Below are 14,360 nucleotides of genomic sequence, written 5' to 3'. Positions count from 1 at the left end.
CAGGGAGTCCTTGGTGATGGCAGTGCTTGGTGTGAGGAGCGCTTTGTGTCAGTAGCCCTTGGTGTGAGAGCTCTTGGTGTCTGGAGTCCTTAATGTGAGAGCTCTTGGTGTCTGGAGTCCTTGGTGTGAGAGCTCTTGGTGTCTGGAGTCCTTGGTGTGAGAGCTCTTGGTGTCTGGAGTCCTTGGTGTGAGAGCTCTTGGTGTCTGGAGTCCTTAATGTGAGAGCTCTTGGTGTCTGGAGTCCTTGGTGTGAGAGCTCTTGGTGTCTGGAGTCCTTGGTGTGAGAGCTCTTGGTGTCTGGAGTCCTTGGTGTGAGAGCTCTTGGTGTCTGGAGTCCTTGGTGTGAGAGCTCTTGGTGTCTGGAGTCCTTGGTGTGAAAGCTCTTGGTGTCTGGAGTCCTTGGTGTGAGGAGTACTTTGTGTCAGTAGCCCTTGGTGTGAGAGCTCTTGGTGTCTGGAGTCCTTGGTGTGAAAGCTCTTGGTGTCTGGAGTCCTTGGTGTGAGGAGCACTTTGTGTCAGTAGCCCTTGGTGTGAGAGCTCTTGGTGTCTGAATCCTTGGTGACGGGAGCTCTCAGTGTCCGGCGGCCATGGTGGCAGGAGCCTTTGTTACTGCGAGCCTTTGGTACTGTGAGTCCTTGGTGTCAGTAACCCTTGTGCAGGAGCCCTTGGCTTTGGGAGTTGGCGCTGGAAGTCCTTGGTGCCTTGAAATCTTGGCATCAGTAGCCCGTGGTATGGGAGCTCTTGTGATTGGTTCTCTGAGCACCAGGAGCACTCAGCGTTGTCAGTACTCACTGGTGAAAGTATGATAGCAAAATAGCTTTTTGCTGTGTTTTTTTCTTGATTTAAGGAACTCATTGCAACATTTTATTCACCCCTTAAAAGTCTTGAGTTCAATTCAGGCAGAAGTTGGATTGTTTGTAATTTCCTTATGTGTTGTTGTGTTTGGCTCAGAGTTAGCGCATTGAGGCCATCGGACATGCACTTCTGTACAAATAGTACATACATGATGATATAAGATCTGTGTCGAGTCTCCAATAGTATTGATGCAACATTCTGGGGTGTAGGATATCGACCACCCCATGTTGTCAAGTTCTGTTTACATGAGTACGTTTCCATTTGCTAATCTTAACTCACATCTGCATACCTTCAGGATATATTTACATGCAGCGTTAAGGAGGGGAAAGCTCATTACCGTGACAATATATTTGTTGTTATTATTTTGATCTTAATATTGGTGTCACAAGAGGAAACGGAAGGTGTACTCATTGCGAAGTCAATACATATACGTCAAGATCTGTTCCAGAATTACTTATTTTTATTCAATCAATCTTTTAAAACTGGCACACAGCCAACGCGTTTCATTCCCGATTTTTGCCAGAGGGAACTTCGTCAGGGCTCTTATATGTTCAGCAGGTCAAATAGCTAAAAGGCATATATATGACGGAATTTGGACCAGATCGGGCAAAGTGTTAGCCTCAATTGCGGTATCGTTGGCGAATTCTCACGACTCAGGGTAGTAGTCTGAGGGATTTCCTATGCAGTAAGATCAAACTGAAATTAGGGTCCAAAAATCATTTTTCCATCAAGAAGCTTTATAATTGTGGAGTAACGCTGTATAGGCCGGTGAATTTAGAGAGTGATCCGGGTTCGTGTGCCAGATTCAAGCCGGAATATTGGTGTCAGTTGATATCCTTCACTAAGAGCCTGATTCAGATCTTGGCGGACGGGTGGGACTGGAAATGATGGGATTTATATTTTGGAGTATGGGATATCGTAAGACGTCCACCGATATCTAAATCAGGCCCTAAGTATTGTGCAAGAGCACCGTCCAGTTCTCTCTTTGTCTTCCTCCATGGCGACCCTGCCCGCAGGAGATAATCCCTCCAGTGATTGAAATGAAAGTGAGCGCAGAACTCTCGACTCCCTCCAAGCAAAGGTCCCTCAGCAAGAGAGAGGGCCAAGCATTGGCCCTTGCATTGGAAATCCTGTGGCCCATGGAGCCAAGCCGGTCAGCAGAATACTTACAGATATCAATAATGAAATCATTGTGATCTGCCTGGTCATTAGTGACAATAATATAATATTTATGCGAAGAAAACAAAATCCTGAACATAGAAGAAATGTTAGTCTTTGCAGAATGCATTGGTTCGTCTGTCTAAATTCTCCATCTTGAAATACTCAGTTCTCTCTCCTGCCTTGTTTGTGTTCTTGAAATATGAAAGTGGTGCATTGTGGTTGCATGAAATTTGCATAACACCAGTGCTCGTTTGATGATCATTGGAGCAATGTATTCATAGTGAAAAAAGGAGACTCTGGCGGGTTATGTTATTTGCCTCTGTGATGGCGTGTGAGAACAAGTTTGCAAAATAAAAACGAAAGCATTGGAGAGTCACTCTTGGGGCAAGTCACAGCCATGGGGTGAATATACACAACACAGGCAGGGCTTAAATAGTGTTTATTAGAGGGCTAATGCCTCATTTTTCAGATGTATTAATCACTTTATAAGTAATATCGGAATGGTAGAGTTAGATTTTTGTAATTCTGATTTCATAAAGCTCAGGGGATTTTGGGAGTACACATTTTAATTTTGGAATTTTCTATTTTTTCCTTATGTTAATTATTTGCCATAATTTCAATTAAAGAATGTATGCGTAGTTGGAGATATTAATTTTCTTTGCGCTTCTGTTTATATAACTGTTTAGCTGTAACCTCATTTATTCTTCTCTTTCTACTTAACTGTGACTATCCTATTTTTATTTTGTAATATAATTAGAGTGGGAGTCCTTACTAGCCACTGCATTCGCTTTTTTTAACAACATCCTTACATTCATTTAGGTTTTACACTCTTTGTTTCTCAAATCCCTAATCCATGGCTTGTTTTTGTTTCCCATGTTTTTGTATTCCTGAGTTAATGACCGTGAGATTTTTGCAACATAAGAAAGATACTATCTTGCTCGGAATGGTGTTGAATGCTAGAATGTTTTTGCAAAGTATAACATTGTAACAATATGTAATTGGAACACTGCTTCAGTTTCTAGTATATACATCAAAACATTCCTACTTCAGGTACACAGATGGTTAAAAACTGTTATTTTTAAGAGTTGCTGCTGCTTTAACCTCAGTTAAATACAGTTCATGAATCCTCACACCTCCTCATTTTTATTTCAAATTGTACTACAAGGTCAGAGAAATATATAGGTACTCATGGGGATATTATACATAAGCTTTTTACACACCATCATAGCTTATTCAGGTACCCCGCTGACCCTAACAGCTGGATTCTCACTCTGGCTCGCTATAGTATTGTTAGTAATGACTGTAACTTGTTTCAACATATCATCTCATTCCACATTTTTCTGTGTCTAGGTGCGTAAAGAGCAGGTGGCACTATGACCCAAATTAATGGTACCCACCACAGGAGATTGGAAGGCTGTGATGACATTGCAGAGAATAAAATAGGAGTTACAGCACATATCAGAGTTCATCAGTCAACCCATGACAAGGGCCGCGTGTCTAACACTGTGTTTCTATGCAATGTTTGGATGATCATATAGAATTTGTTCTATGTCTCTGCTTCTTACACTCTCACATGTCTTCTAAAATATCTATATTGGTTCCTTGTAGGCATCAGCAGCAAGCAGGAAAACGGCAAAACGTTCAGCATCACTAACACAGTCCGGTTTCCGGTTGACCGAAAGGATAACAGCGGAATTGTGACCTGTGAGGCCACCCATCCAGCACTGCGAGGACAGAAGAAGCAGACGCAGTATGTCCTGGACGTGCAGTGTAAGTCTCGAGCAGATCCTGCTGTATTCAGAAGGATCCTGAAAATGTGTCAATAACACCAATATTGATGTTTTTGTGCTGCACTCACTGCAAACCTGTGTAAATTTCTGTTCTTTGTGTGAATATAATTAGAGGTTCTTATTGTGTGTTGTCCCAGACCTAGAACTCAAACACTTCACATATGTAGAAAATGAAATTGCTTTCTTTCCATACCTTCCTTGATACCCATTACTCTCAAATTGTTTGTTCCTGTTATTGGTTCGGATCAAAAAAAGAAACTACCAAAATCTTACATTCATATTTTTTGTTATCTTTCTTTTGAGATTTCCTGTTTTGCTTCTTTGTTTGGTAGTTTGCTTTATTTTTTCTTAACTTAATGTTGTTTGTTTGTTTTTCCCTCTTCATTTTACCAAATGCTTCTTTTTTAGTTCTTTATGTTTGATTTTCCTATATTAATGACTGTAGCACGAGGGTTTGTCATCCATTTTAGGGGTAATCCTCTATCAGACTTAAAAAATGAAATGTTGAACCCATTCAAATGTTAAATCTATGACTTCCATGTCACACACATTTTCTGCCACAGCAACATTCATTAGGCTAGTTTGCATAAAGATTTGATAAGTTATTTGATAACATGTGTCCTGCTTTCTATTTTTATCTTCATATAGTTTTACTTTTGTCCCTCTTCGCTTCTTTTTACTTACTTTACTTTCACAATGTTATTTATATCTTTCTGATTCTCTCTTAGTTTCCTTGTTAACTCTTTTTCATCTTACTCTTCATTGTGTAGTTTACATGTACATCACCCTCACCATTTTTGTTTTTTTTTCTATCTCTAGTTTTCTCTCTGATCCTTCTGCTCTCATTTTATGTGTTTTTCATTCTGTAATGTATCGGGCACACTTAACATTTTACCTTTTTACCCTTTTTTACCTTTTCCACTTTATAGACTCAGTATCTTCCATTTCAAACACCAGATCTTTTTTCTGGTGCCTCTCTCTCCTTGTTCCAATCTCCTCTTTTCAATAATCACTGAAATTTCATATCACCTTCTGAGTCATGTCATATATCTCCGACCAAAGAGGCCTGTGGCACGGCATCTGTACCAGCGCCTGTCTGCATGAATTCTGTGGAATAATTCCAATGTAACGCTCGTTCGATTCTTCTAATTAAATTAACATTATGGGCTTAGATGATGTCTTAATTAGCAAGGCCTTTACCGGCACATTAGCAGCCTGAGAGAGCTCGACGCTGGTGCCATGTCGCTTTGCTAAAGGCCTTTTTTGGGTTGTGACGCGTGCCTTCTTGTGTTTGATCTAGTTAAGGGAGCTTAATGCGGCCCTTAAGTAGATCAAAACAAGCACTGACAAAGCAGATAAGGCTGGCTGCGTGTTTATAGCTAAAAGCTTATGCATGTTTACCATTGTGATTGTGTATGGTAAAGGTTTTCCTGTTTGAGGAAGATCAGCATCCTGATGCTCTAAGTTCTGCAACACTTGTGTGTGTGCGTGCGTGTGTGTGGGGGGGGGTATGTTTCCTGTGAGGGAACCAGGGACTGGTTACATTTGCCTCACCCTGGTGCATTCTCTTCCTCGCCACTATTGCTCCTAACCAGCCCAGAAATAATGTTTGATTTCCTTTGAAGGGTTTAATCCGTCTTCCTCTGTGCGCGTTGGATCAAGCGTGATTAATCCAGCATCACGCCCCCTGCGGGCGCATGATAAGCATGTGTCAGAAGGACGTCCAGGGGCCCGTTCAAAGCCTCTGCGTCTCCGCCTTAGGCCCACGGGTGATGTGCTGAAAGTCTGAGTCCCTAAAAGTTGTGAAACTGTTTTAGGTGTTGTTAAACTGCGGCCTGGACTCTCCAGGAACAGGGGATATTTATCACAGGTTGTAAACTCCAGGCCATGCTTTAGCGCCTCCCACTCGCCAATTTCCGCAAGCTTTTTGTTTTTTACTGAGAATCCTTGACCAATGTGTCCTTATTTAATTTTCATAAATGCAATTCTGCAAAAATTCTTCAGATGCAACACTGAAGTTCTGCCTTCATAGAAGACCAGATTCGAAGGTTGCTGCCAGCAATGGCACCAGCAGGTAAATCACGCCTGCCTTACAGGCATGACAGTGAAACCCGAAAGAAACCAAATAACTAAACTGGAGGAAATGCACAGTGGACTCGGTCAAAACCAGCCACTCAAGGCACTAGGAAGTCTGTCGGAGCCAGGTCTATTCCTTCTGCGCTACTGTCTGGAGATAGCTTACTTTGGATCAAGCATTTGGATAAAACAAAAATCGATCCTTAGACTAAAAGTACCCAACAACACAGCAGATCGACCGCTTGGATGAAGCAACAAACGGGGTCACATGGTATGGTTCTGTAGAAACCGACACTGACCAGAAGAAATGAGTGAAATGATTCCTTGGGAAAGGCTAAACTACGATCCCCTTAACATTACCAGAGCATAGACTACATGGGTCAAACTATGACCTAATCAGTACGCTGCAAGTCATCCAGAAAACGATGGATCAACTGAACGAACCTACAAACAAGTGACACCATGTGGTACACTTCTTAATAAACCTACACTGACCAGTGATAACAGATTAAATGATTAATTGGGGAAGGCAGGCCTACCTTGCCTACAACATTAACACTGTTTAGGTAGCCTGTGTCAGGCTACGACCCAATCAAGATGCTGTAAGTTATCTAACCCTGGGTGGAATACTACGCTTCGCCCGCGAAGTGTGCGGAGTTTGCACAACTACACACTATGCGGATTGCATGTAGCACAGTGCAAAAACGAGTTGCGTAGTGGGCATTTTTTCCTCGCTCGTGGTCCTCAACGTCAAGTTGGCGACCGCGAGCGAGCAAAATCACCATCCCGGTGAGACTTTTTCCTCTTTCACAATCAGCAACATCAAGTTGCCGATCATGAGCGTGGAAAATAAACCTCCCGGCAAGATTCTTAACGCGGGTAGGTCAGGTTTCTCATTGCGAGTGGTCGTATATGCTCGCAACCGCTCGCGATGAGAAAATCCCAGTCCGGGTTGAGAAAGCTGCCGCTCGAGTACAAATCTACTCGAGCGGCAGAAAACGACTGCTTGCACTGTGCAAGATGCCGTTTATAATGAGTGCTCAGTATGGACAAGCACTACGCAGTTCACATAGTTATGCATAGCGTGCGTAGTGTGAAGTGCACTTCGCATAGCTACGCGTAGCGTTACTACGCGAAATACGCCCAGGGCTAAAGTTATACATGAAACAATAGATCAACCGAACGAAACAAGAAACAAGCAGGACAATGTGGTATGTTTCTTACTAAACCTATGCTCACCAGTAGTAACAAATGAAAAGATTCTTTTGTCGAAGGTTGGTCTACCTTCGCTACAACATTAACTTACCATATCTAATCAATAACTATAAATTATCCAAAACGCAGTGGCCCACCTGAATGACCAAAAACAAGCAGAACCTCTATTTGTGATCTACATTCATGCCTGAGCACGTTCTTGGGGTCATTGATAATCCTGCCAGAGGAAGGTCTTCTGCTTCTGAATGGTGCCCACCCATGCAGACACTCTATATGTCTGGCAGCGCCACCAGGACATTGTGAAAAGCCATTTGCAGAAAAGAGCACAGCAGGTGCCCACTGAACCCATTACTGACACTTCTGTCTACTAATGAAGATCAAAGAAGGACAATATCCACAGACGAACCAGGCACGAGCAGCAGACCGGGAACGAGCTGCCACAGTTTTCAGGGAATGCTGGCCAAAGTGGAGGCAGAGAATGAGTGGGGCGGGTACCGGGAGCTGCTCTAGTGAGACAGAGAGCGAGCAGGGTGGGTGCCACTCTGGTGAGGCAGAGAGTGAGAAGGGTGGGTGCCACTCTGGTGAGGCAGAGAGTGAGAAGGGTGGGTGCCACTCTGGTGAGGCAGAGAGCGAGCAGGGTGGGTGCCACTCTGGTGAGGCAGAGAGCGAGCAGGGTGGGTGCCACTCTGGTGAGGCAATGAGTGAGAAGCGTGGGTGCCACTCTGGTGAGGCAGAGAGCGAGCAGGGTGGGTGCCACTCTGGTGAGGCAGAGGGTGAGAAGGGTGGTGCCACTCTGGTGAGGCAGAGAGCGAGCAGGGTGGGTGCCACTCTGGTGAGGCAGAGAGTGAGAAGGGTGGGTGCCACTCTGGTGAGGCAGAGAGCGAGCAGGGTGGGTGCCACTCTGGTGAGGCAGAGGGTGAGAAGGGTGGTGCCACTCTGGTGAGACAGAGAGCGAGCAGGGTGGGTGCCACTCTGGTGAGGCAGAGAGTGAGAAGGGTTGGTGCCACTCTGGTGAGGCAGAGAGTGAGCAAGCTGGGTACGGGGTGCCACTTTGGTGAGGCAGAAAGTGAGCAGAGAGGGTGCCAGGTGCCACTCTTGTGAGACAGAGGGTGAGCTAGGAGGATGCTAGGTGGTCGTTCTGTGAGGCTGAGAGTGAGCAGGGTGGGTACTGGGTGCAACTCTGGTGATGCAGAAAGCGAACAGGGAGGGTGCAAAGGTCCGCTCTGGTGAGGCAAAAAGTGATCAGTGGTGTCCTAGGTGTCACTCTGGGAATGTAGAGACTGAGCAGGGTGAGTGCCAGGTGGCACTCTGGCAAGGCAGAGAGTTAGCAGTGTGGGCACCAGGTGGCACTCTGGTGAGGCAGAACCTGAGCATGGCGGGTGCACTCCAGAAGAGTAAGCTACTCACAAGTACTGATCACATTATGGCGATCTGTTCAGCAGCAAGGTGAGATATCCTCCAGAGCAGTAAGCTATACTCCAGTGCAGTAACTATACTGCTGAGCAGTAAGCTGTGCTTCAGTGCAGTAAGCTATACATCAGAACTGTGAGCTATCCTTCAGTGCAGTGAGCTGTACTCCAGTGCAGTAAGCTGTGCTGCAGGGCAGTAAGCTATTTCCAGTGCAGTAGCTATACTCCAGCAACATAAGCTGTACTCCAGAGGAGAAGGCTACTCACAAGTACTGATCACATTATGGTGATCTGTTCACCAGCGCTTTGAGCTATCCTCCAGAGCAGTAAGCTATGCTATGGTTCTGTAAGCTATTCATAAGTACAGTGATCATACCCCTGTGACCTATGCACTGACACAATGTGTATACTCAAGTGCAGTAAGCTTTACCCCATCATTCTGCACTATACTCCATACACCACCACAGTGAGCTATACTCCGGTGCAGTAAGCTGATCACCAGCACTGTGATCTTGTAGCACCTTTGATCTGTACACCGCCTCAGTGAGCTATACTCCGGTGCAGTAAGCTATACTCCAGTGCAGTAAGCTATACTCCTGGGCAGTAAGATATACTCTTGTGCAGTAAGCTATTGTGCGCTACAGTAAGTTATGCCCCAGTGCAAAAACCTTTACTTTGGTGCCATGATCTATACACCCCCACAGTGAGCTATACTCTGGTGCAGTAAGCTATTCTCCAGTGCAGTAAGCCATACTCCGGTGCAATAAGCTATTCTACAGCGCTGTAAGCTATACTTTGCTGCAGTAAGCCATACTTCTATGCAGTAAGCTATTCTCCAGTGCAGTAAGCCATACTCTGGTGCAGTAAGCTATTCTCCAGTGTAGTAAGCCCTACTCTGGTGCAGTAAGCTATTCTCCAGTGCAGTAAGCTATACTCTGGTGCAGTAAGCTATACTCCAGTGCAGTAAGCTATGCCCCAGTGCAAAAACCTATACTTTGGTGCCATGATCTATACACCACCACAGTGAGCTATACTCCGGTGCAGTAAGCTATTCTACAGTGTTGTAAGCTATACTCTGCTGCAGTAAGCTATTCTCCAGTGCAGTAAGCCATACTCTGGTGCAGTAAGCTATTCTCCAGCGCTGTAAGCTATACTCTGCTGCAGTAAGCCATACTTCTATGCAGTAAGCTATTCTCCAGTGCAGTAAGCCATACTCTGGTGCAGTAAGCTATTCTCCAGTGCAGTAAGCCATACTCTGGTGCAGTAAGCTATTCTCCAGTGCAGTAAGCTATACTCTGGTGCAGGAAGCTATACTCCAGTGCAGTAAGCTATGCCCCAATGCAAAAACCTATACTTTGGTGCCATGATCTATACACCACCACAGTGAGCTATATTTCAGTGCAGTAAGCTATTCTACAGGGATTTGGCGGTCAAGAAGGCTCTTCGGGAGGAGGGTATCCGCTACTCCCTCCTGTTCCCAGCCCGCTTGCGGATCATGGTGGATGGCCAATCTTCCTTCTATGATTCTCCCGCCGACGTGTGGGACTGGCTGGAGTTGTACAGGACCTGTGCGGATGCGCATCAGATGACCGGGTAAAGGCGGAGGGCACCACCGAGACCTAGGCGGAGCAGGAGACCCAAGAGACGACCGCCGAGCGCTCGGACACCTTCGATCTCACAGACAGTGCTGGAACGCAGAGATGCCCTTTGGGTGGTCTCTACTATCTCCCAAACAATGGGTTCGGCATCGGCTGTGGAGTCGGGCTCTCACGGGGGCACTGACGAGGTGGCATCGGAGGAATCAGGGACTGGTGGCCCCGAGCAGCCCCATGTCACACCTGGGACTGCTGATGGTTTGCTGGTCGAATGATGCTAATGCTTCCCTGATGTGGTATTGTATACGCTGCTGCGTTCCTGAACTGGGTTTGGGGTGAAGGCAGTGTCACTCGGATGGGCCTGGGGCTGGTGTTGGGCGGCTAACTTCTGCAGTGGTCCCTGCCATAACTGGGGAGGAGATGCGGGGCGCATAGGGCATGTTGGGGAGAGCTGGCTGGGAGGTGTGTGCTGCTTGCGGTCTGTTGGAAATGGCGACAGGCCACCCCCTCCTATCTCACACCTATTGTGGGACTCTGGTAGTTACCAGGGACTGTTCTTTTTGGGAGTTAATCATTTGGATGGGTTTCTACTGTTTGGGACCTATTCTGGGGAGGGGTGGGGTATGGGACTGTTGGGAGGTATCAGGGTTCTGGTTTTGGGGTGTAGTCAGTGTGCATACGATATTTGCTTTCATTGGAACTGTATTTGTTATCGTGAATGGGGACCCTCCCTGAACTGAAGTGTGTGACCTGGAATGTGAGGGGACTGAATTCCATGCTGAAACGTCATAAAGTACATGCCTATCTTGTTCGCAGGGGAGTTCAGGTTGCCTTCTTGCAGGAAACCCACATTGATCGAACTGAGGGGCGGGCTCTGCAGCGCAGATGGCGGGGACAAATGTTTTACACGACCTTCTCGGCCTTTGCGAGGGGGGCTTTGATTTGGGTACGGGCGGGGATTCCCTTCCAGCCTTTGGTAACAGTGGTCGACCCTGAGGGGAGGTTTGTGGCTGTACAGGGCCGCCTAGATGGGAGAGACGTGTCACTTTGCAGCATTTACGCCCCGAATGTGGACCAGCCTGCCTTCTTTGCGCGATTGTCTGGGAAACTGGCAACTGTCCTGGCCGGCACGGTCCTGCTTGGAGGGGATTTTAACTCTGTACTGGACGTGGAATTAGATAGATCTCACCCACCACTGGCGCAGGCGACAGCTCACAGACTAGCGAAGAGTAGGAGAGAGTGGCAAAGTAGCTGGGGCCTGGTCGATGCATGGCGGACCCAACACCCCACAGAAAGGGACTTCTCCTTTTACTCCCCCCGCACGATCTGCATGTTCGCCTTGACAGCAGTCTGTGTTCGCCGGACGCTCAGAGCCTGGTCCGCCACAGCGAATACCTGGCCAAGACGATATCCGACCATAACCCTTGCTTAGTAGTGGTCCAATGGATGAGGCGACGCCAAGCTATCCCGACGTGGCGGTTGAACCCACTGACATTGGAAGACCCGGCGTTTAAAGTCGAGGTGCGCACTGGGGTGGAAGGTTACTTCGACGCTAATGTGGGCCCGGCTTCCAGTAGGGCGCTGGGGTGGGATGCCTTTAAGGCGGTGATTCGGGGCGTCTGTATCTCGGCTACCGCGGGAGTCCGTAAGACCCTCCTGCAGGATGTAGAGCGCAGCGAGGGCCGCTTGCGTGAAGAGGAACGACGCAGCCACACGACTCCTGAGGCTCACGGAGCGGTTTCGGCTGCACGAGAGGCAGTGGCGACAACAATGGAAAAGCTGCGCTGCTTTGACTATAAGGAGTTTCTTGTCCGGGCTCACGCCGAGCGTGACAAAGTGGGCTCACTGCTGGCGTGGTTGGCCAACCCTGGGACCCGTGGCTCACCGATAGTGGAGCTAGCCACTCCAGAGGGGCGCATGGTTTATACGCAATCGGACATCAACGACCAGTTCCTCATGTATTATACGCACCTTTACAGGAGCAGGATGCCGGATCCCCCGGTGGAGCTGGAGGAGTTCCTGCTGGCGGCGCAGCTGCCCCAGCTCGACCCGGAACACGCGAACCATCTGGGCGGGGACATCTCCGAGGGAGAGATCAGAGTGGCCATCAAGCACATGGCCCGCCGCAAGACCCCTGGCACAGATGGGCTGCCGATTGAATTTTATACAGCCTATGCGGATGTGCTGGTTCCGAGATTGCAGGCGGTTTACCGAGAGGCCTGGGACACCGGGTACTTACCGGCGTCTACTCGCGAAGCTTTGGTGATACCCTTACTAAAGCGGGAGGGAGACGCGAGCTGCCGCTCGGCGTACCGCCCACTCTCGATGCTCACAACGGATTACAAAATCCTGAGCAAGGTCCTTGCGACGCGGCTGCTGACCCACATGCGCACCTTGGTCCACAGTGACCAGGCGGGCTTTATCCCCCAGCGCACCACAGCCACCTGTGTGCGCCGGTTGATCCGGATCATGGGGGGTGAAGCCGCTACTCGCCCGGGTGCTGCTGTCCTCTCGATTGACATCGAGAAGGCATTTGATAGTGTCGAATGGCCATACGTGCTCCGTGTACTAGAGTCCTTCGGACTGGGCGAGCGCTTCGTGAAATGGACTGCCTTGCTCTATACCGCGGTCACGGCCCGTGTCAAAACAGGGGCCACCATCTCAGCCCCTTACGCGGTAGGTCGGGGAACCCGACAGGGGTGTTCTCTGTCCCCCCTGTTATTTGCGCTCGCTATTGAGCCACTGGCTGCGCACGCCCGTATGGGTCGAGCCTTTGCGGGTCTTCCTCTAAGAGCCGACGCCCACTACATCTCTCTCTATGCAGGTGACTGTTTGCTGTTTTTGGCGGACACGAGCGATTCCCTGCCTGGGGCCGAGCGACTGCTGTCGGACTTTGGCCGTCTCTCGGGACTGAGAGTCAACTGGGGGAAGTCTTGCCTCTTCCCGCTGACGCCAGGGGCCGATGACTCCCAACCAGAGGGCGAATTAAGGTGGGAATACCATTGACACCCCTATCTGGGCACGCACATCTACCACTCGCCATTGGCCCTCTTAGACGGTAACATCAACAGAGCAATCCGGAGTTTGCAGGGCTGCATGGGTTTCTGGCGGACACTACCGCTTTCAGTCGCGGGACGAGTGGCATTGTTGAAAATGGTGGCACTTCCCCGATTGTTATATCTGGTCCGCACCCTGCCGATCTGGATCCCTGCGTCGGTTTTTAACAGACTCGGCTCTCTAACATCTGGGTTCATTTGGGGGTCGGGTAGACGACGAGTTGCGTTGGCCACGATGATGCGCCCCAGGGCGGACGGGGGACTTGCGGCCCCGGATTTCGAGTGGTACTACTTGGCGGCGCAACTGCAGTGGCTCACCCAGGCGGTAGCTTTGGAATTCCGAGGCCCAGAGGGAGTAGCGGGCAGACTGTTCCCGAGGCACGTCCTCTCCTTTATAATCTTGGGCCAGAAATTGGACCTCGCCCAGCTCACACTGGAGGAACGCACGATTTGCAGTTGCTGGCTTCGGTGCCACAGGCGCTCCGGTGCTGCTCGCCCTTATGGCCCTGAAATCCCGCTGGGGATGTGCACGGCCTTCCCACACGGTGGCGACTGGTCAGCACTGGCGATCTGGGAGGAGCTTGGTTTGCAGGTGATCGGCGATCTCTACAAGGATGGATTGCTGCTCACGTTCCAAGAGCTGCGGGACTCTTATGATCTACCGAGGGGAGGCTATCTGCTGCACGCCTCGTTAGTGGCTGGTATTCGCCGTCATTGGAAGAATGGGCTAGCCGAACCACCAACCTCGGAGTGCTGTCAATACGTGGTCATGGCTGCTGGCACTTACAAGGCTGTCACCTGCCTTTACCGGAGGTTATCGAATGCTACCCTGCGACCCCTAGATGAGCTGCGAACAAAGTGGGAAGGGGACATTGGGCGACCAATTCCTGAGTCGACGTGGCCGCACCTATTGCGACGGGCATGGAAGGGCACTAGGAACGCCAGGTTCCAATTGGTCCAGTTTTTCACCCTACACCGTGCATACCTAACACCAATTAAAATCTCGCAATATTTCGAGGGTGCATCATCGCTCTGTCCTAGATGTAGGACAGCGGACGCGGACTTCGCTCACATGTTTTGGACCTGCAGTACGCTGGCGGGTTACTGGGAGGCGGTGATGTCCTGCCTGAATGCTGTCACGGACCGGCAGATCGATCCTGAAATGGGCACCTGCCTCTTATTGTGGTTCCCTCACACCTCCCG

At 48.9% G+C, this 14,360-nt stretch overlaps 1 protein-coding gene across 2 annotated transcripts in view; it reads left to right on the top strand.

Annotated features, from left to right (window-relative positions):
* The window catches only part of CADM4 (cell adhesion molecule 4), a 1,180,582-nt gene that overhangs the window by 987,750 nt on the left and 178,472 nt on the right, over positions 1-14,360 (top strand). For both annotated transcript variants that reach the window (XM_078655589.1, XM_078655590.1), the window contains exon 5: positions 3,625-3,786. In XM_078655589.1, the coding sequence (XP_078511715.1) occupies positions 3,625-3,786 (162 nt within the window). The remainder of the gene's footprint in view (positions 1-3,624; positions 3,787-14,360) is intronic.

This window comes from Lissotriton helveticus, chromosome 7 (assembly GCF_964261635.1).
Source record: "Lissotriton helveticus chromosome 7, aLisHel1.1, whole genome shotgun sequence".
In the NCBI taxonomy this organism is placed as follows: Eukaryota; Metazoa; Chordata; class Amphibia; order Caudata; family Salamandridae; genus Lissotriton; species Lissotriton helveticus.
The sequence above is the reverse complement of the archived record's forward strand: the minus strand, read 5'-3'. Positions and strand labels throughout refer to the sequence as shown.